This window comes from Elgaria multicarinata, chromosome 9, assembly GCF_023053635.1.
Source record: "Elgaria multicarinata webbii isolate HBS135686 ecotype San Diego chromosome 9, rElgMul1.1.pri, whole genome shotgun sequence".
In the NCBI taxonomy this organism is placed as follows: domain Eukaryota; kingdom Metazoa; phylum Chordata; class Lepidosauria; order Squamata; family Anguidae; genus Elgaria; species Elgaria multicarinata.
The window spans coordinates 5,013,559-5,035,704 of record NC_086179.1 but is presented as its reverse complement, the minus strand read 5'-3'; the positions used below and the strand labels follow the sequence as shown (position 1 = coordinate 5,035,704).

At 48.0% G+C, this 22,146-nt stretch overlaps 2 protein-coding genes across 2 annotated transcripts; one reads left to right on the top strand and one right to left on the bottom strand.

Annotated features, from left to right (window-relative positions):
* The first annotated feature begins 3,279 nt into the window (after window positions 1-3,279).
* On the top strand, window positions 3,280-3,761 carry UCN3 (urocortin 3). The gene has a single exon (XM_063134424.1). The coding sequence runs from the start codon at window positions 3,280-3,282 to the stop codon at window positions 3,757-3,759; it is 480 nt and encodes a 159-aa protein (XP_062990494.1). The 3' UTR covers window positions 3,760-3,761.
* A 5,929-nt stretch (window positions 3,762-9,690) lies between these two features.
* LOC134404038 (tubulin alpha-3 chain-like) lies at window positions 9,691-14,221 on the bottom strand. The gene is made up of 3 exons (XM_063134594.1): window positions 14,026-14,221; window positions 12,258-12,406; window positions 9,691-10,671 (listed from the first exon to the last, which is right to left on the bottom strand). The coding sequence occupies exons 1-3, from the start codon at window positions 14,204-14,206 to the stop codon at window positions 9,691-9,693; spliced, it is 1,311 nt and encodes a 436-aa protein (XP_062990664.1). The 5' UTR covers window positions 14,207-14,221.
* Between the last annotated feature and the right edge of the window lie 7,925 nt (window positions 14,222-22,146).

The window sequence follows — 22,146 nt, the reverse complement described above, 5'->3', positions numbered from 1 at the left end:
CTTTGAATGTTTTTAATTTTTGTGAACCGCCCAGAGAGCTCCGGCTATTGGGCGGTATAGAGATGTAATAAAATAAATAAATAAATAAATAAATAAATTATGAGCTGGAAAATTTCGGAGTCCTTTGCACACAAATTCACAGTGATTGCACAGTATAACGCTGGTGTGATGAAGCTCACAGATATCTCCAAAGCACCCACCTTTTAGACTATCCAGGAGCTATTTGTCAGGGGGACATCGCAGAGAAGCTAACAGGATTGTAACTTGAATTAGTGTATCATTGCATTGCAGTCCTATGATGGAGTTGTTTGCAGATTAAGGCTGCAGAAGTAGAATACTTATTAAGGAGGGTCAGAGCAATTCTAGCCCCTTCCATAGAATTATAGAATCATAGAATAGCAGAGTTGGAAGGGGCCTACAAGGCCATCGAGTCCAAGCCCCTGCTCAATGCAGGAATCCACCTTAAAGCATCCCTGACAGAGGGTTGTCCAGCTGCCTCTTGAAGGCCTCTAGCGTGGGAGAGCCCACAACCTCCCTAGGTAACTGATTCCACTGTCGTACTGCTCTAACAGTCAAGAAGTTTTTCCTGATGTCCAGCTGGAATCAGGCTTCCTTTAACTTGAGCCCGTTATTCCGTGTCCTGCACTCTGGGAGGATCGAGAAGAGATCCTGGCCCTCCTCTGTGTGACAACCTTTGAAGTCTTTGAAGAGTGCTATCATGTCTCCCCTCCATCTTCTCTTCTCCTTGCTAAACATGCCCAGTTCTTTCAGTCTCTCTTCATAGGGCTTTGTTTCCAGACCCCTGATCATCCTGGTTGCCCTCCTCTGAAGACTCCAGCTGAGGGAGGTTCAGATGGGTGAAAGTGCCCCTTCCCCTGCAAGGTGGCATGTCTGCCCCAAGACAACCTGCAGAACACTCCAGAACTATTGTGCATCCAGCTGTACTCCCAAGTAGAGCAAACGAATTACAGCCAGATATGATCCCAACTGTAGTATGAGCCTACGAGGGACATTCCATGGCCATGGCCAAGAGATTTGCTTGCTCTCCTGAAAAGGTCCCGAATTTGGCACGGGAACCTGCACCAACCAGGTGCTGGTGTAGTTGCATCCCTCCAACAAATTGGATCCCCAACTAATAGGATCCCCAAATAGGATTCCCCGAAGGAAACGAAAAGCATGCACAACACTGACCGATCGCTGCCGCTTTACACAAACACACTGCCGTTGTTGGTAAAGACTACTGAGAGAACGGTACGCAGACAATCATAAATGCAAATGGTTGTGGTCTTAATGGCTCACTGGTTCTCTCTTGCTGTGCTTAACTCTAGCCGCGAGGAGGAGCCAATTCACTCTCACAAATGCTATTAGACTGCCCAGCAAAGGAGTGTTTTTTTCCACGATCAGAAACACTTAAGAACATTTTATTCAGCCTCCAGATTTTCTGTTATCAAAGGCTGTAACTACGTCCCACTAACGCAGATAACATGATAATGGATCCACTTAAATGGAAGATTTGCTGCCCTGTTCGACTGCAAGAAGGATTTCTGAGCTATGTTTTTAGGTGTTATTCTGAATTGTGATGATGATGATTTAATTTTTTTAGATGCTGTACAATAAAATGGACTGTTCATGGATGCACGAGAGCGCAACTCACTGGTGCGCATGCATTTGTGTCCCTGTGTGAAATTACCCTCTTCCCATTCATGTTCGGCCTACACATTGCACCAAACTGATACACCATAAGAACATCAGAAGAGCCCTGATGCTGGATCAGACCAAGGGTCCTTCTAGTCCAGCACTCTGTTCACACTGTGGGCAAACAGCCATCGGCCAGGGATCAACAAAGCAGGACATGGTGCAACAGCACCCTCCCCACCCATGTTCCCCAGCAACTGGTGCACACAGGCTTATTGCCTCAAATACTGGACATAGCACACAACCATCAGGGCTAGTAGCCATTGATAGCCTTTGCCTCCAGGAATTGATCCAGCCCCCTTTTGAAGCTGGTCAAATTGGTGCCCATCACTATATCTTGTGGTAGTGAGTTCCATAATTTAATTATGCGCCGTGTGAAAAAGTACTTACTTACTTACTTATTTATTTATTTATTACATTTCTATACCGCCCAATAGCTGGAGCTCTCTGGGCGGTTCACAAAAATTAAAACCAAAATATAAAACAACAGTATAAAACCATAATATAAAAGACAATATAAAAGCTCAACCAGACAAAAACAGCAGCAATGCAAAATTACAAATTTAGAACACCATGTTAAAATGTATTTATAGACTGTTAAAATGTTGGGAGAATAAAAAGGTCTTCACCTGGCATCTAAAAACATATAATGTAGGTGCCAAGCGAACCTCCTTAGGGAGCTCATTTCACAGCCGGGGTGCCACAGCAGAGAAGGCCCTCCTCCTGGTAGCCACCTGCCTCACTTCCTTTGGCAGGGGCTCACGGAGAAGGACCCCTGAGGATGACCTTAGGGTCCGGGCAGGTACATATGGAAGGAGGCGTTCCTTCAGATAGCCTGGCCCCAAGCCGTTTAGGGCTTTAAATGTTAATACCAGCACTTTGAATCGGGCCCGGACCTGGACTGGCAGCCAATGAAGCTGGAAAAGGACTGGCGTGATGTGATCTCGTCAGCCAGTCCCTGTTATTAAGCATGCTGCCCTGTTTTGTACCAGTTGAAGTTTCTGGACCGTTTTCAAAGGCAGCCCCATGTATAACGCATTGCAGTAATCCAAACGAGACGTTATCAGAGCATGGATCACTGTAGCTAAGCTATCTCTGTCCAGATAAGGGCGCAGCTGGTATATCAGCCTAAGCTGGTAAAAGGTACTTCCTTTTATTTGTCCTGGATCTCCCACCCATCAGCTTCATGGGATGACCCCACTGGGTTCTAGTATTTTGAGAGAGGGAGAAAAATGTCTCCCTGTCCACATTATCCACCCCATGCATAATTTTGTACACTTTTATCCTATCTCCCCTTAGCCTCCTTTTTTCCGAGCTAAACAATCCCAGCTGTTGTAACCTTCCCTCATAGGGGAGATGCTCCAGCCCCTTAATCATTTTAGTTGCGCTTTTCTACCTTTTTCCAGCTCCATAATATCCTTTTTTAGGTGTGATGACACAGTATTCTAAGTGTGGTCGCAATATAGATTTGTAGAAAGGCAGTATGATACTGGCAGTTTTATTCTCAATTCCTTTTCTTATAATGCCTAACGTGGATTTTTTTCTTCTCTCCTTCTCTGGTGGCACAGGGTTTAAGGGTCGGCCATGACTCAGCCCAGACTCCTGATCTTCCTGTTGATCCTGTTGGCATCCAGGACGGGCCGACCCCTTCAGCTCTACAAGGCCGAATCTATCTTCAGCTGCATCAACGCCGCTCTCGCGGGGGCCAAGAAAGGCCTCTCCGGCGACAATTCCCCCCTAGAAAAGCGGAGTTTCGGATTCCCTTCAGGGCGTGAGGGCACCTCCTCCGAGGACGATGAAGAGGAAGCCAGGGCCGAGGGGGAGGAGAAGGAGAAAAGGACGTTCCCTGTGGTCACCCGCTATAAATACCTTGCCCAAGCGCAGGCGAAAGGCAAGGCCTACCAAGACCAGGCCAAAAGCGACCGACGCACTAAGTTCACGCTGTCCCTTGACGTCCCAACCAACATCATGAACATCCTTTTTAACATTGCCAAGGCCAAGAACCTGAGGGCCAAGGCAGCCGCCAATGCTCAGCTGATGGCTCAAATTGGCCGGAGGAAGTGATGAGGGCCGGTCTGGGAAGGAGGGAGGCAGGGAACCAAGCTAAAACTGAGGCAGGGCTGGGCGACCACCAAGGGAGGAGACATTGCTTTTCGCCTTCCCTTCCTCCCGGCCCTGGAGGCAGAACTGTCAGCTGTACTATACTAGATGAGCGCTGTATATTTTCCAACCCTTAAAGCTATTTAACATTCGTACGTCTTTCTTTCCGTTCTCTCAGTCCCCCGCTCAATGGAACCTGTGCTAAGTGGAACACTTATCTGGGATCCTGAAGGAAAATTCCGAGTGGGGGAGGCTGTTCGCTTTATATGATGCAGGCCCCCATTAAAGCAAATTCTCTTGAGGTTCTAATTCTGTTCATTTATTTATTTCCCCCCTCCCCATTCAACTGGACTGCCAGGGCTATGCCTGCCGTATTGGCCTCAGCCAATCGCAGTCCGGAAAGGTACGAAGAAGGTTTGCTAAGAGATTTGAAAGATGTAGAGGCAAATGCTATTTTGGGCTGCATTAACAGAAGTATAGTTTCCAAATTGCATGAGGTGCAGGTTCCTCTCTATTCGGCCCTGGTTGGGCCTCATCTTGAGTATTGTGTCAAGAAGGATGCAGACAAGCTGGAGCGTGTTCAGAGGAGGGCAACCAGGATGATCAGGGGTCTGGAAACAAAGCCCTATGAAGAGAGACTGAAAGAACTGGGCATGTTTAGCCTGGAGAAGAGAAGATGGAGGGGAGACATGAGAGCACTCTTCAAATACTTAAAAGGTTGTCACACAGAGGAAGACCAAGATCTCTTCTCGATCCTCCCAGAGTGCAGGACACGGAATAACGGGCTCAAGTTAAAGGAAGCTAGATTCCAGGTGGACATCAGGAAAAACTTCCTGACTGTTAGAGCAGTACGACAATAGTACCAGTGACCTAGGGAGGTGGTGGGCTCTCCCACCCTAGAAGCCTTCAAGAGGCAGCTGGACAACCATCTGTCAGGAATGCTTTAGGGTGGATTCCTGCATTGAGCTGGGGGTTGGACTTGATGGCCTTATAGGCCTCTTCCAACTCTACTATTCTATGATTCTTGACTGAGTGGGAGGAAGAATCTCAGACAGTTCCCATTTTGACAAAAACATACCAGTTTTGCACTTCCCAAATCCACACGCAAACCGGAAGGCAGTTCTCCTCCAGTCCTCACACTGCTCAGAAGTTTGCGATGGGAGTTTTCTCAATAAAAACATGCATGGAAAAATGTAGATGTTGGTGAAAGTAACGTACAACGCGGCATTACAAAGGAAAACTGCTTGGAAGAAGGTGCATATTAAATGTATACATAAACGCAAAATTGCGTGATAAGGTGTCTGCTATGGAAAGTGCGCACAAAAAGGACAATGACGTTTCATGCAGATGTGTGGGGAAGTCACAAACTGCTGTGGAAACGGGACAGAACAAATTGAAGATGGGGAAAAATGGGAAACTGGAAGAAACCAGAGTCGACAGATTCATTCATTCTTCGCCAGGGCTGGTCAAGTTGTGGCCCTCCAGATTTTTGGCCTAAAACTCCTATCAGCCTCAAGCAAAGCCAATGGTGAGGGGATTTCTAGGCCAAAGCAACATGCAGGACAGGCTGAGGCGCATGCACGCGCGCGCACACACACTCACACACAGGGCCGGTGCTACCATAGAGGCCACTCAGGTGGCCGCCTAGAGCGCCAAGCTAAGAGGGGCGCCGGGCACAGCGCAGCACTCACGCGCGTTTGCTGTGAGCCGGCCCAGACCGAGGATTCAGCTGGGCCTGGGTGGGCGAGATGGCGCCCCGTGCCCGCCCAGCCGAAGCGAAGCCAGGGAAGTGGGGGGGTGGCGGGGCGGCTCCATGTCCGGACTTCCGGAATGCGCCTGGAAGAGAGAGAGAGAGAGAGAGAATGTATGGGTGAATGGGGTCTTTGAGTGAATGCATGTGTTCATGCATGTGTTTGCTTGGAGTGAGTGATGCTGAGTGTGCGTGTGCACACGTGTGTGAGTTGGGGGGGATGATTTGGAGGTGATATTCCTATTAAATAATGTATTGTAGACCCATAGACGTTCCTTTCCAATTTGTTTGCTATAATTGGCATGACGTATTTCTTGCACTTTAAAATAAATGTAGCAGTTTCAAGTTCTGTGCCTCTTATTTTTTCCAGGAAACATATGTCCTTAAAAATCAAAGTTGGCATTTTTTTTGGGGGGGGGGGGTGTTAGAGAGAAAGTAGCTCACCTTGCCTAGGGCACAAAATAGTCTGGCACCGGCCCTGCACACACACACAACTGGATGGGAAGATTCCTCCATTGACTTGTATAAGGGGGGGGGGGTCTGCCCTGCCCAAAAAAACCAGCTGGGGAGGTTGAAGTTCACCCCCCCCCCAGACCCTTGGGGAAAACAAGGTTCATAGTGACCTCCAGCAAATTTCTCATGGGCGGTGGGGTGGGGGTCTTCTCCTTTCCCTATTCAAGCCAATGGACTGTTTTTTCCACTAACGCATATAGGGAAGGGGGAAGGCCTTCCTGTCCCCCAAAAATGGCTGGGGGCAGAAACCCCACTCGCACACATACACATTCCAGCCATTTTTTCTTGGGAAATTTTCCCCTCCCTATTTAAGCTAATGGAAAGAGGGAAGCAGGAGACAGAGAAAGCTGAGTGTAGCCAACCCCTCCCAGGTGTTGCGTAAACAGAGACACTCTAGGGTGTCTCCCTGGAGGGTACCCGGATTTTTCGGAAGCAGGACACAGAGGAGATTTATTCCGCGGAATAGATCAGCAGGGGGGCTTAAGAGCCCAAATCACAGCTGATGAAAAAGCAATCCTAACACAGTCTTTTTTATACTTCTTAGTCACACAATAACTTGACTGAAATGCCCAAACTTTATGCTTATCCAGTACAGCAGCAGTTATCCTTCCCAGATATCGCGTTAATGTTAAAAATTAACAGTAAGTACATGTCGGCAGATAGATTCACATCCTTCTGTTGCTACTTCTATTGCTCATTGTTCCAAGAGATTACGCAGGCATAAAGTTCAAGCAGCGAACAGCATGGTCAATGCAAGATACAGATAACAGTCTTAATACAAAATGCAACAAATGGAATCACTTCGGTTCTTTCCCCTTTCTGCTACTTCATTTTCCTAACACAGTCATCTGTAGGCCCTGGGCACAGCTCTGCCCTGGTCATTTGGTTTTTCTTCCATTTGCTCCACCTCCTCAGGTTTTCAGACCACGGCCTCCTTTGACCGCCTTCCTTTAGCTACCTTGCTTCCTGCCTGGACTGGCATCTCTAGCCATCTGCTTTCTCTGGTGACCTGCAGATCTTTTGGCCTACAACTTCCATCCTCCCTGACCATGAAGTGTGCTGGTGGGAACTGTAGTCCAACTCCATCCAGGAGATGGGGAGAGACAGGCCTAGAGCATGCAAAAGCCTCCCTTGAAGCACTTGGGAGCTCTTCTCAGGTTCTTCACCAGTCCCCCCTGCCCCATTCCTCTAGCTCTTCCTCCAGGTTCTTCTTCCTTAGACCATTGCCTAATAGTCTGCATCTTCCCTTCAGGCCTCTTGCCTTTAGGACTCTGAGATGCGAGGCGAGAGGCGTGGCACACACAGCTCTGACCTCCAGCTTCTCACTGCTGCTCCTTGCTCTGATCCACAGCACCTGCTGCTTCAAACAACCTCCTGGACATCTTTACTGGGACTGTGTGTGTGTGTGTGTGTGTGTGTAAGGGGGAGGCTAAAGACCTGATGGGGATGGACACACAAACACTACTGCTACTTAAATTTGAAAAAAACTAGACAGGGCAATGGTGATCAGAGAAGGGCAACCAGGATGATCAGGGGTCTGGAAACAAAGCCCTAAGAAGAGAGACTGAAAGAACTGGGCATGTCCTGGGCCCAGCGCTCTCCAACATTTTTATTAATGATTTGGACAAGGAGGTGCAGGGAACGCTGATCAGATTTGCAGATGACACAAAATTGGGTAGGATAGCTAATACCCTGGAAGACAGAAACAAACTTCAAAGTGATCTTGATAGGCTGGAGTGCTGGGCTGAAAACAACAGGATGAAATTTAATAGGGATCAATGCCAAGTTCTACATTTAGGAAATAGAAACCAAAGGCACAGTTACAAAATGGGGGATACTTGGCTCAGCAATACTACAAATGAGAAGGATCTTGGGATTGTTGTAGATCACAAGCTGAATATGAGCCAGCAGTGCGATATGGCTGCAAGAAAGGCAAATGCTATTTTGGGCTGCATTAATAGAAGTATAGCTTTCAAATCACGTGAGGTACTGGTCCCTCTCTATTCGGCCCTGGTTAGGCCTCATCTAAAGTATTGCGTCCAGTTCTGGGCTCCACAATTCAAGAAGGACGCAGACAAGCTAGAGCATGTTCAGAGGAGGGCAACCAGGATGATCAGGGGTCTGGAAGCAAAGCCCTATGAAGAGAGATGGAAAGAACTGGGCATGTTTAGCCTGGAGAAGAGAAGATGGAGGGCAGACATGAGAGCACTCTTCAAATACTTAAAAGGTTGTCACACAGAGGAGGGCCAGGATCTCTTCTCGATCCTCCCAGAGTGCAGGACATGGAATAACGGGCTCAAGTGACAGGAAGTCAGACTCCAGCTGGACATCAGGAAAAACTTCCTGACTGTTAGAGCAGTATGACAATGGAATCAGTTAACTAGGGAGGTGGTGGGCTCTCCCACACTAGAGGCCTTCAAGAGGCAGCTGGACCACCATCTGTCAGGGATGCTTTAGGGTGGATTCCTGCATTGAGCAGGGGGTTGGACTCGATGGCCTTGTGGGCCCCTTCCAACTCTGCTATTCTATGATTCTATGATTCTATCAGGGCTAGTAGCCGTTGATAGCCTTTGCCTCCAGGAATTTATCCAACCCCCTTTTAAAGCCATCCAAATTGATGGCCATCACTACACCTTGTGGTAGTGAGTTCCACAGTTTAACTATGCGCTGCGTGAAGACTGCACAAGGACTGTGCCTTCAATGTGCCAAAACAAAAATTAAAGTAAGCACCCACTGCTTTTAACTTTAGAGCACTTGTAGTTGAAAACACTTCTAATAACTAGTACTACCTGCGACGTCATCGACCTCATACAGAAGGCCTCGCCTAGCACAGCCTTCTCAAGCCAAGCGCACCTCTTGAAAAACCTGAGTAAAGGGTAAAAACAAGACAACCTCTCCCGTATATGTGAGGGAACAAGGTAAAGGGTTTTGGCAAATAGGTTCGTTACTGCGGTACTGGACGGCAGGTGTATTTGTAGATGTTTTTACACTTTGTAATAGAGCAGGTGATATATCCGAGCTGACGCGTGGTTTGAAATTTAACAAATCTTTAGTATTTCAATTCAGATCAAACCTGCCTATTTTTATATTCAAAGTAACAGTCCCAAGTCCCTTAAAAATTCTCACTCCTCACACCAAACACTCTCACGAAGCACAAGCTAGACTAAAACTCCTAGACTAAAAGCAAACCTCCCTCCAAACAAACAAAACTAAAACTAACTCACAATCCCCCTCAGCCAATCTCTTTATACTCCTCCCGCGCCGCCTCTCACCGCATCACCAGCCACACCCACTCAGTCAAACATTCTGCACTCACTAGACATACAAAGACAGACATACCTAAGCGGCAGAAAGGTGGGTACCGCCACACTACCCTTTCCCCCTCTTCTAAACGCAATAGAAGAAGTGCTACCACATCAAGGATTCGTTTGTTGCACATTTTATTTTGATATGCTTTGTGAGAGCGGAGGGAAGAGAAGCAGAACAGGTCATGCCATTCCGGAGAGCAGACAGCGGCGCAAGGCGAATGGTGTTCCATCCCATCCCAGCACCAGAAAATCTCAGCAAGCAGAAGCAAAGAGATGCTCCGATTTCATGACATGAAAAGGGTGGCTTCACTACAGCACGGACACTCAGTATTCTTGGTCGTCTTCTGCGTCAGACCCAATGCCAGAGTCTTGTCCCACTTCTTCGTAATCCTTCTCCAGGGCAGCCAGGTCCTCCCGGGCTTCGGAGAACTCCCCCTCCTCCATGCCCTCGCCAACGTACCAATGCACAAAGGCCCGCTTGGCGTACATCAGGTCAAACTTGTGGTTCAGGCGGGCCCAGGCCTCCGCGATGGCCGTGGTGTTGCTCAGCATGCAGACGGCCCGCTGCACCTTCGCCAGGTCTCCCCCAGGTACCACCGTGGGGGGCTGGTAGTTGATGCCCACCTTGAAGCCGGTCGGGCACCAGTCCACAAACTGGATGGACCTCCGGGATTTAATGGCTGCGATGGCCACGTTGACGTCCTTGGGCACAACGTCGCCCCGATAGAGCAGGCAGCAAGCCATGTATTTGCCTCGGCGAGGGTCGCATTTCACCATCTGGTTGGAGAATTCGAAGCAGGAATTGGTGATCTCTGCCACGGACAGCTGCTCGTGGTAGGCCTTCTCCGCCGAGATGATGGGGGCGTAGGCGGTCAAGGGGAAGTGGATGCGGGGATAAGGCACCAAGTTGGTCTGGAATTCAGTCAGGTCCACGTTCAAGGCACCATCAAACCTTAAGGAAGCTGTGATGGAGGACACAATCTGAGCAACTAGCCGGTTGAGGTTGGTGTAGGTCGGTAGCTCGATGTCAAGGTTGCGGTTGCAGATGTCGTAGATGGCCTCGTTGTCCACCATGAAGGAGCAGTCCGAGTGCTCCAAGGTGGTGTGGGTAGTCAGGATGGAGTTGTAGGGCTCCACCACTGCAGTGGAGATCCGTGGGGCTGGGTATACTGAGAACTCCAGCTTGGATTTCTTTCCGAAGTCCACCGAGAGCCGTTCCATTAAGAGAGATGTGAAGCCGGACCCCGTGCCTCCTCCAAAGCTGTGGAAGATCAAAAACCCTTGGAGGCCACTGCACTGGTCAGCCTGTAAGAGAAGAAGGGATGGGTCCCAATGTCAGATTTGTTGCCATGATAGGAGCCTGGTCTGAGAAACCTCATACATGGCACAACTCAGAGCAGAGACCAGCAGCAGGACCCATCATCAAAGACTTCTAATTGTACTGAGGATTTGTCTGGTTAGGTGATGTTCACCCTGTTCTGGAGGGGGTGGCACTCCCCCTAAAGGAACAGGTTTGTAGTTTGGGGGATACTCTTGGATCCAGAGCAGTCACTTGAGGCACAGTGGAACTCAGTTGGTACATCAGCTTAGGCTGATATACCAACTGCACCCTTATCTGGACGGAGATAGCCTAGCTACAGTTATCCATGCTCTGATAACCTCTCGGTTGGATTATTGCAACGTGTTATACATGGGGATGCCTTTGAAAATGGTCCAGAATCTTCAACTGGTACAAAACAGGGCAGCACGTTTATTAAAAGGGACTGGCCAACGAAACCACATCACACCAGTCCTTTTCCAGCTTCATTGGCTGCCAGTCCAGGTCTGGGCCCAATTCAAAGTGCTGGTATTAACATTTAAAGCCCTAAATGGCTTGGGGCCAGGCTATCCTCCCATATGTACCTGCCCGGACCCCAAGATCATCTTCAAGGGGTCCTTCTCCATGAGCCCCTGCCGAAGGAAGTAAGGCAGATGGCAACCATGAAGAGGGCCTTTTCTGCTGTGGCACCCCGGCTGTGGAATGAGCTCCCTAAGGAGGTTCGCCTGGCACCTACACTATATTCTTTCAGACGCCAGGTGAAGACATTTTTATTCTCAGCATTTTAACAGTCTATAAATTCAATTTTAAATTTGCTGTTTTAAATTTGTATTTCTGCACTGCTGATGATTTGATCCCGGTTGTGCTTATATATTGTATTTCATATCATGTTTTTATACTGTTTGTTTTATATACTTTGAATGGCTTTGATTTTTGTGAACCACCCAGGGAGCGTCGGCTATTGGGCGGTATAGAAATGCAAGAAATAAAGTATAGCGTTAGCACTGTTGGGCCTCAGCAGTGTACAAGGGATAGACCTGGGACGGCTTCCAATATATCAGGAAGACACCAGGGGCGGATCTACACAGCACACTGAAGTCGCTTGCATGCGCCTGCGGTACGCCCTGAAAGCGACTGTGTAGATCCTGCCCTGGAAGAGGCGGAGGAAGAGGCGGAGGAGGAGGCGGCTGGGGAATCCGGCCGCGTCCTTGCCGCCGCCGCCGCCCACCTCCCCGCCGGCCTCCTGCTGCCGGCGAAAGAGCCACCCGGGTCGGAGAGCTTCTTCCGCTCTCCGCCCTGCCTTCTTCCACCGAGTGGCTCTTTCGCCGGCAGCAGGAGGCCAGCGGGGAGGTGGGCGGCGGCAAGGATGCGGCCGGATTCCCCAGCCGCCACCTCCTCCGCCTCTTCCAGGGCAGGATCTACACAGTCGCTTTCGGGGCGCACTGCAGGCGCATGCAAGCGACTTCAGTGTGCTGTGTAGATCCGCTCCAGGTTGGGGGAAGCTGGTGTAGCTCAACTGCGAGTCACATGTTGCAGCCTTGGGTGGAACCGAGAGGTTCGCCGCCACACTCACCATTTTACGAATGCGATCCAGGACTGTGTCAATGATTTCCTTCCCGATGGTGTAGTGGCCCCGGGCGTAGTTGTTAGCGGCGTCTTCTTTGCCACTGATCAGCTGCTCAGGATGGAAGAGTGTGCGGTATGGCCCCGTACGAATTTCGTCTGAAAGAAGGGATGGGCAGGAGCCATTAGCAACATCTGCACCGCCATGTACATTAGAACAAAGAGTGTAAGTAGGTCAGTGTGTTGGTAAGAAGAGGCCAATTCGTGTTTCATTAAGTTAACACCAGAGCTGGGCTAACTCCCAGGCAAGGACTCAACATGCCAGAAATTTAAATTGTAACCTTGGCATTTTGGGGACCATAGTGAGTAAGGGAGGGAGAGAGGGGGGGGTCTGTTCAGACAACATACTAAGCCATGGTTAGGCCGCTAACACTTGCACAGCAAATGGCTAACGAGCACGTGGCGCAGAGCGGTAAAGCAGCAGTTTCTGCAGCTGAAACTCTCCCCACGGCCTGAGTTCGATCCCAGCGGAAGCTGGTTTCAGGCAGCCGGCTTGGGTCGACTCAGCCTTCCATCCTCCCGAGGTCGGCAAAATGAGTACCCAGTTAGCTGGGGGAAAGGTAATCACGGCCGGGGAAGGCAACGGCAAACCACCCCGCTCTAAGGCCTGCCAAGAAAACGTCAGCGAAAGCTGGCGTCCCTCCTAGAGTCAGTAATGACTCAGTGCTTGCACGAGAGGTTCCTTTCCCTTTCCTTCCTATGTAGCCACCATGGTTAGGAAAGGCTCACAGGACACGCTAAGTCATGGTTCACAGGACACGCTAAGCCATAACGTTTAGCCCCAAATGCTTAACCGCCGTGGCTTAACGTGTTGTCTGAACAGGGTCAATGAGCGTGTGTGTGAAAGAAAACGTTTTGCTATCTCTGATCTACACTCGTGGATGTGACACAACCGTGTAATTAAGGGGGAATTCATTAGAGCAGGGAGTTTTGACCAATTTTGAGTTTGAGTTTTGCACTTGAACATTTTTTTAAAAATTCAGCAGTATTACATGATAATTGAAATAACGTTAACATTTTTGAGTGCTATTGTGCAAATATTTCCAGTTAAGAAGATACGGCAGCTAAAAGGGTAACAACAGGGAACACGATGGTGCTGAGGTATAGAATCATAGAATAGCAGAGTTGGAAGGGGCCTACACAAGGCCATCGAGTCCAACCCCCTGCTCAGTGCAGGAATCCACACTAAAGCATCCCTGACAGAGGGTTGTCCAGCTGCCTCTAAAGCAGCCTTTCTCAATCTGGGGCGCTCCAGATGTGTTGGACTACAACTCCCAGAATGCCCCAGCCAGCTGGCTGGGGCATTCTGGGAGATGCAGTCCAACACATCTGGAGCGCCCCAGGTTGAGGAAGGCTGCTCTAAAGCATCCCTGACAGATGGTTGTGCCTGCCTGCCAATTGTTATAGATAAACAATTGGCAGGCTGGTACGACACACACGAACAGTTCACTCAACAGGTCATAACTGTGCCTGTTAAAGATCAAAATATGCCACTCTGCGGATCCAGATCATTGGAGATAATGCTACTGCTGTCCGAATCCATTCTTTCCAAATGAAGTCCAAGTTTTTGAGGTCTAAAACCAGACAGAACCACCCCAAGACCACAACTGTTTGCCAACACATGTAGATGCCCCGTAAAGTGGAAGGCATCATCCTCTACTCATCCCTCAAGAAATGCCCAGGGTAAAACCACCCTCTCTCTTAACTCCAGACGCTACCTACGACTGTCGGCTCCAGGTCTACGAACGCTGCTCTGGGGACGTGTTTGCCTGCTCCCGTTTCACAGAAAAAGGTCTCGAAAGATGAGTCCGTTCGGCTCGGCATGTCAGAGCTCTGGATGGTCCCGTCCGGCAGGAAGCCGTGTTCCTGGCAATACAGTTCCCAGCAAGCATTGCCCATTTGAACACCAGCCTGGCCGATGTGGATAGAGAGGCACTCCCTCTGGAACAAACAGTGCAAAGCAAGAGTTATGCAGGTGTCTAGGAAGGCAAAGGTCCACGATGCACCCCCAATGTCTAGACTATGCTTGCTTAATAAGCATTGTTGCTGTTGGCACAACATTCCTACCCAGTAGGAATGTGAAGGGAAGATGGCAGCTGAAACTAAGAAAGAGAGGCTGGGTTCACACTCAGTGCTTGAGTGTGGGTTGTTTTGAGCGATGGTCATAGAATCACAGAACAGCAGAGTTGGAAGGGGCCTATAAGGCCATCAAGTCCAACCCCCTGCTCAGTGCAGGAATCCACCCTAAAGCATCCCTGACAGATGGTTGTCCAGCTGCCTCTTGAAGGCCTCTAGGGTGGGAGAGCCCACCACCTCCCTAGGGAACTGGTTCCATTGTCACACTGCTCTAACAGTCAGGAAGTTTTTCCTGATGTCCAGCTGGAATCTGGCTTCCTTTAACTTGAGCCCGTTATTCCGTGTCCTACACTCCAGGAGGATCGAGAAGAGATCCTGCCCCTCCTCCGTGTGACAACCTTTTAAGTATTTGAAGAGTGCTATCATGTCTCCCCTCAATCTTCTCTTCTCCAGGCTAAACATGCCCAGTTCATATGGGAGGAGGCATTCCTTCAGATAGAATCATAGAATAGCAGAGTTGGAAGGTGCCTCCAAGGCCTTTGAGTCCAACCCCCTGCTCAATGCAGGAATCCACCCTAAAGCATCCCTGACTGATGGTTGTCCAGCTGCCTCTTGAAGGCCTCTAGTGTGGGAGAGCCCACAACCTCCCAAGGGAACTGATTCCATTGTCATACTGCTCCAACAGTCAGGAAGTTTTTCCTGATGTCCAGCTGGAATTTGGCTTCCTTTAACCATGGACTAGCATGCTGTCTGAACCAAGGACATTTCCTGCAGGGTGAACTGTCAACCATGCACTGTGGCTTGTTAATCACCCTGAACAACCAACAACAAACCATGGGGTTTGCTAAGTGATTTGTTCAAGAAGAGTAAGCCACTTCACATGGTTATCAAACCACCCTGCGGAAAATGCGTTGTTGAAACCCAGGCTGCTAACCTGCAGTTCAACAACCAACCCACAGCTCAACAACCAACCCATCATTGTCACTGGAGGCTCAAGTGACCTCAGTGGCACGGAGTGCCTTCTACAAACTCCGGTTGGTGGCCCAGCTACTCCCCTATCTGGACAGGGATAACCTGCCTTCAGTTGTCCATGCTCTGGTAACCTCCAAGTTAGATTACTGCAATGCGCTCTACGTAGAGCTGCCTTTGAAGGCGGTTCGGAAGCTGCAGCTCGTGCAAAATGCAGTGGACGGATTGATTTCGGGAACCAGAAGGTTCGACCCTATAACACCTACTCTGGTCCGCTTGCACTGGCTGCCTGTATGTTTCCGAGCCCAATTCAAGGTGCTGGTTTTGACCTATAAAGCCTTACATGGCTTGGGACCACAATACCTGATGGAACGCCTCTCCCGACGTGAATATACCCAGTCACTACGTTCAACATCTAAGGTCCTCCTCCGGGTGCCTACTCCGAGAGAGGCTCGGAGTGTGGCAACGAGGGACAGGGCCTTTTCGGTGGTGGCCCCCAGACTGTGGAATGATCTCCCTGATGAGGCTCGCCTGGCACCAACCCTGCTATCTTTCCAGCGCCAAGTTAAGACTTTCCTCTTTACCCAGGCATATGGCGGCACATTCTAATTACCCACATGTTCAGTTTTTAATCGGTTTTTAATGCTTTCTGTGTGTATGTTCTGTGTTTTAGAGTTTTAAATTTTGCATACTTGTTTTTACCTCAATTTTAGAATTTCTGTAAACCGTCCAGAGAGCCCTGGCTATGGGAGCGGTATATAAATGCAATAAATAAATAAATTAAATAAATAAATAAATAATACAACCCACAATGAATCGCTTAGTGTGGGTTAGCATGTTGTGTGAACCCAGCCAACACCTCCAATACAGTTGCCTCCGTTTCTATGATTTGTTCTGCCCCATTGCTCCTGAATTCAGGTTTAATTAGGAGATTATGGAATAGCATAATGGTTGTAAGTCATTTATACAGTTTCCAGTGGCGCAGCCGTGTCAGTCTGCCACACCACTAATACATTTATTCTTGCATAAGCTTTTGTAGACACTTCAGCCATATATGTTGCTCACCTTTGATTTAGGACACGATCCTAAAGAAGTCCTATAACAGCCAGTATACCCCAGCCAGCACTGCTGGGCGGGGTATGGTGGGTGTGGTGTGGACAGAAAAAAATCCTACATGCATAAGTTTTGTCGCCTAGAGAATCTAGCCACAAGGCGAAGAATTAGCTTCTGCTCTCCAGACCGCCTGGTGACCTTCCAAATGCCCCTTTAACGTCTTGAACAGAAAGTTATTTAGCTTTGAAACATTGTCAAAAGCCTTTCTAAGACAGCGCCTTATAGAACTTTATGTACATTACACGTTGTCTTACTCCTCAGAGAAATAGTAAGCACTATGTTGTCCGGCTGGAAAACAAGGTTCAAATGTCTACTTCAATTATCTTACCATAAGCAGTTACTGAAAAAGCAAGAAAGTCCTAAGCTAGGGTGACCATATGAAAAGGAGGATAAGGGTCCTGTACCTTTAACAGTTGTACTGAAAAGGAAATTTCATCAGGTGTTATTTGTATATATGGGGAAACTGGTGAAATTTCCTCTTCATCGCAACAGTTAAAGCTGCAGGTGCCCTGCCCTCTTTTAAATCTGGTCATCTAGTATAGCTCCTGCAGCTTTAACTGCTACAATGAAGAGGGAATTTCGCCGGGGTGGGGGGGGGATCTACACTACTGCTTTTAAAGCGCTTTAAAGCACTTTGAAAACGTTTTGAAAACTGTATATGCAGTGTGTCCTGGGACCCAACAGTTGTCAAAACTGTTATAAAGCGCTTTAAAGCGCTTTAAAGCAGTAGTGTAGATCCCCTCCAGGTTCTCCATATATACAAATGATACCTGCTGAAATTCCCTTTTCTATGCAACTGTTGAAGATACAGGAGCCCTGTCCTCCTTTTCATATGGTCACCCTACCTAAGCATCTCACCCTGAGGTACTCAGAAGAAACAGTTCACCTGTGACACTAAGGAAAGGATCTCTGCCAAACCACAAGGCAAACAAGATCAATAATCTACTTCTACTTAAAACAATGAGCTTAACCTTATTATAGGACAGAGCCATTAAAATCATTATACCTTCACATACTCTACAGCCCCCACCCAGCAATGCCTCTTTAAAACCTTTCAATATACACCCCATAGAAATACATACCATGATGACAAAGAGACCTGAAGTTTTCAGAAGTAAGGCCGCCTCGAAGAGTCTACCACCTGCATCTTTCTGGAAACTTTATAGCTAGCTTGGAAAAGGATGCAGCTGTTGAGGAGGACACATTGACCATCTTAAAGGGCCACCGATCCGTTTCCCGAGGGCCGTATATGAACACCACCAAGGGATATCTGAGAAATATGGAATGGATTCAAATGCATTCGGATTTCTATGCCTCCGGCTAGAGGGTTCTGAAGCAAGCCGGCTTTTTCCAAGTTCTACTGAACTTTCTTTTTACTCTTGGGGGAGATTTGCCCAATTTCATTCGTTTGCAAATGCCCACTCACACCAGGGTGGCACATTTGGAAACGAATGAAACTCTGGTGCCCAAAAATCTGATTCTGAGCAGCTGATGGAGACGCCTGACACTCTGTGAAACGCAGACAGAAGGGAGGTGATGAAATGTCTGTACATCCATACATCCCTGGTTGCGATTTACAGCTCAGCTCTGGTTTGCTTACTTGGAAGAAACTCTTGCTGAGAAGTTCTGTGGAGTTAGCCTCAAGCAGTTGTGCATAGGACAGCAGCCTTACTCAAAGGTAACGGCCTGATCCTAGGCATGAGGTGCATCACATTCAATGCAACAGGACTTACTTCCAAGTAAGCAAACATAAGACTTGTGGCATAAGTTTGTCTGATTTTCTTGTGAGTAAACTTGTGCAGGATCGGGATTCCCAATCCTCTGTATGCTTTCATGGAAGTTAAGTCCATTGTATTCATTGCAATGTGCAGTTTGATCCTACGCGTGTGCATTCAGAAGTAAATCCCACTGAGGGTAAATGGAACTTATCCCCTTTAAGACTGGATAGGGTTGTAGCCCTTTTTTTGCCGCAAATTGCCCTGACCTGAGACAGATTATTTTCCTGGGGAGGGAAGAAGGAGAGGAATCTTAAATCTGTGTTAATTATAGGGACCAGATGGCATTTTTGGCAGGGAGAGAAGTAGGTTTTGGGTACCACACTTCAAGAAGGATGCAGACAAGCTGGAGCGTGTTCAGAGGAGGGCAACCAGGATGATCAGGGGTCTGGAAACAAAGCCCTATGAAGAGAGACTGAAAGAACTGGGCATGTTTAGCCCAGAGAAGAGAAGATGGAGGGGAGACATGATAGCACTTTTCAAATACTTAAAAGGTATTACACAGAGAAGGGCCAGGATCTCTTCTCGATCCTCCCAGAGTGCAGGACATGGAATAACGGGCTCAAGTTACAGGAAGTCAGATTCCGGCTGGACATAAGGTGATCCACTGTCTGTCAATGTGCTCCATTGGTCCACACGGAATAATGGGCTCAAGTTACAGGGAGCCAGATTCTTGCTGGACATCAGGAAAAACTTCCTGACTGTTAGAGCAGTACGACAATGGAACCAGTTCCCTAGGGAGGTGGTGGGCTCTCCCACACTAGAGGCCTTCAAGAGGCAGCTGGACAACCATCTGTCACGTATGCTCTAGGGTTTCCTGCATTGAGCAGGGGGTTGGACTCAATGGCCTTTTAGGCCCCTTCCAACTCTACTATTCTATGATTCTAGGTGGGTGGGTGTAGGTTCACTTCTCCTGTATTCCCAGGGATCTGCTTGGGGGAGGGACTGTGGAGGAAAAAGCAGCAAGCAGGGAGAACTCTGCCTGTTGAATTTTTGCCTGATGCGCAACTGATTCAATTACAGTGTCCCATTAAGGGAGGGGAGGGAAAGGTGAGAGGGCTTGTATGGAATAAACTGATAGCATCTGAGTTGGCAGTAACTGACCAAGAAAGAGATCATGGGATTGTAGTGGAATGCTTTTTGAAAAGGATGGCCCAGCGCACAGCTGCTCTTAAACGGGTAAATTGTTTTAACTGCTTTAATTGTTTTTACTGCTTTTAAATTACATATCGTTTTAACTTGGTTCATGGTTAGGGTGACCATATGAAAAGGAAGACAGGGCTCCTGTATCTTTAACAGTTGCAAAGAAAAAGGAATTTCAGCAGATATCCTTTGTATATATGGAGAACCTGGTGAAATTCCCTCTTCATCACAGCAGTTAAAGCTGCAGGAGCTATACTAGTGACCAGATTTAAAAGAGGGCAGGGCTCCTGCAGCTTTAACTGTTGTGACGAAGAGGAAATTTCACCAGGTTCTCCATATATACAAAGGACACCTGCTGAAATTTCCTTTTCAATACAACTGTTAAAGATACAGGACCCCTGTCCTCCTTTTCATAGGGTCACCCTATTCATGGTTTAATTTGTTTTTAGCTGTGTATATTTATTGTTCTATACTGTACGCTTTTATCTGTATGCTGCCCTGAGATCTTAATGATATAGGGCGGGATACAAATGTTTTAAATAAATAAATACATTCCACATTGGGAAAGAAATTGAAAATAAATTGCCCAGATCATACTGCGCTTGTACAAATCTATATTGCTAGACTGCTGTATAACTCTTGCTTTGTGTGGTCCTAACACTGTCTGTTTGATCCAGAGGGAGTGCCTCTCTATCCATATTGGACAGGCTGGAGTGCAGTCCAGTGTTGTTGAGACTCCTGGCATTTGGGGCAGGTGGAAAGAGGAAGCACTGTGGGGTGCCATGAAGTTGGTTGTAGCAGCAGTGCGATCCAGAACTTAGAGGAGGTCAGGAGAGCCACCCTTTCTTTGTATTTTGCTTTTCCTTCCAGAAGGAACGCTGGAACAGCTATCATCCCACAGGAAAGCTGGGGAAATAACTATGGTCTTCTGCAGGGGATGGAGAGATATCGTCCAAACAGCAAGGCTACCCATTGAGAAACACCAACAGAATCGACCTGGCGTACAAGATTTCTAGGGGCCGGCTGCATTTGTGTGATAGGCTCGGCAATTCTTTCATAGAATCATAGAATAGCAGAGTTGGAGGGGGCCTATAAGGCCATCGAGTCCAACCCCCTGCTCAATGCAGGAATCCACCCTAAATTATCCCTGACAGATGGTTGTCCAGCTGCCTCTTGAAGGCCCCTAGTGTGGGAGAGCCCACAACCTCCCTAGGTAACGGATTCCATTGTCGTACTGCTCTAACTGTCAGGAAGTTTTTCCTGATGTCCAGTTGGAATCTGGCTTCCTCTAACTTGAGCCCGTTATTCTGTGTCCTGCACTCTCGGAGGATCGAGAAGAGATCCTGGCCCTCCTCTGTGTGACAACCTTTTAAATATTTGAAGAGTGCTCTCATGTCTCCCCTCAATCTTCTCTTCTCCAGGCTCAACAGGCCCAGTTCTTTCAGTCTCTCTTCACAGGGCTTTGTTTCCAGACCCCTGATCATCCTGGCTGCCCTCCTCTGAACACGCTCCAGCTTGTCTGCGTCCTTCTTGAATTGTGGAGCCCAGAACTGGACGCAATACTCTAGATGAGGCCTAACCAGGGCCGAATAGAGAGGAACCAGTACCTCACGTGATTTGGAAGCTATACTTCTATTAATGCAGCCCAAAATAGCATTTGCCTTTCTTGCTATCATGTCTCCCCTCAATCTTCTCTTCTCCAGGCTCAACATGCCCAGTTCTTTTAGTCTGTCTTCATAGGGCTTTGTTTCCAGACCCCTGATCATCCTGGTTGCCCTCCTCTGAACACGCTCCAGCTTGTCCAGAGGAGGGCAACCGGGATGCAACCAGGATGTTTGCATCGTCTTACGCCTGCCGCCCAGTTAGGAAATTCTATAATCAAGTACCCCCAAGAGAATTCTAGAATTAAAAATGAGATTGCAATGGCTAACGTAACACAGCTTGGCCTCTTGACACACGAGGAATAAAGTCGTCGCATCTCCGAGGTTTGCCAGATGAGAAACAGCAATGCCTGGTCATTAGGGATTGATCATTAGCATTCTTTACTGCTAAGAAAGGAATCCAGATATACTGTAAGGAGGTGCCCATGTTAAATTTATAGTTGTTTTCCACTTAGCATCATTAAAAGACAGTATCATAAAACAACTGGCTACATAATGAGGACAGATGAACCATTGGATAAGTAACCAGAAAGCCTATCCAAGTTCATAAATACAACACATATGAAATAATAATATATATATAAAAAATCAAGCTCACAAGACAGGATGATGACAAGGAAATATTTGTGTCAAAGTTTACCTGTAGCATGTCAAGCGAGGCTAAAATGTTTGCCTAAGTATGTTGTTAGGGTCATTTATCTTGATGAGAAGCTTAGGGAGCAATCCCATGTCCCCTAGGCAGCATCTGGAGGGACATAGGATTTGGGGGTTTTCTTGTTCAGAGCTCAGAGACAGCGCTCAGGGCTCAGAGCCAAGAAACCAGGCTCCTCTCCCTCTTGCAACTAGCATGGAGTGAACCACAGCAGCTGCCTCTCTGTGCTCAGTAAACTAAAGTTCAATCCTGAAAAGTTGGAGATATATTAGAGAACATGAGCGGGAGGGGGTTATTGCACTCATGTTCTGCTTGTGGGTTTCCTGTGACCAGCTGGTTGGCCTCTTGTGAACAGAATGCTGGACTAGATGGCCCCTTGGTCTGATCCAGCAGGGCTCGTCTGATGTTCTAGCAGGAGGTTCATGTGTCCGGATAAGTGGTGTTGAGGGA

Excerpts from the sequence above, each read along its gene's own strand:
- UCN3 (XM_063134424.1), top strand. The coding sequence starts at position 3,280 with ATGACTCAGCCCAGACTCCTGATCTTCCTGTTGATCCTGTTGGCATCC.
- LOC134404038 (XM_063134594.1), bottom strand. The coding sequence starts at position 14,206 with ATGGGCAATGCTTGCTGGGAACTGTATTGCCAGGAACACGGCTTCCTG. Across the intron at positions 12,407-14,025 it reads CCTGGAGCCGACAGTCGTAG|ACGAAATTCGTACGGGGCCA; the intron begins GTAGCGTCTGGA and ends CCCTTCTTTCAG. Across the intron at positions 10,672-12,257 it reads TGGATCGCATTCGTAAAATG|GCTGACCAGTGCAGTGGCCT; the intron begins GTGAGTGTGGCG and ends CTTCTCTTACAG.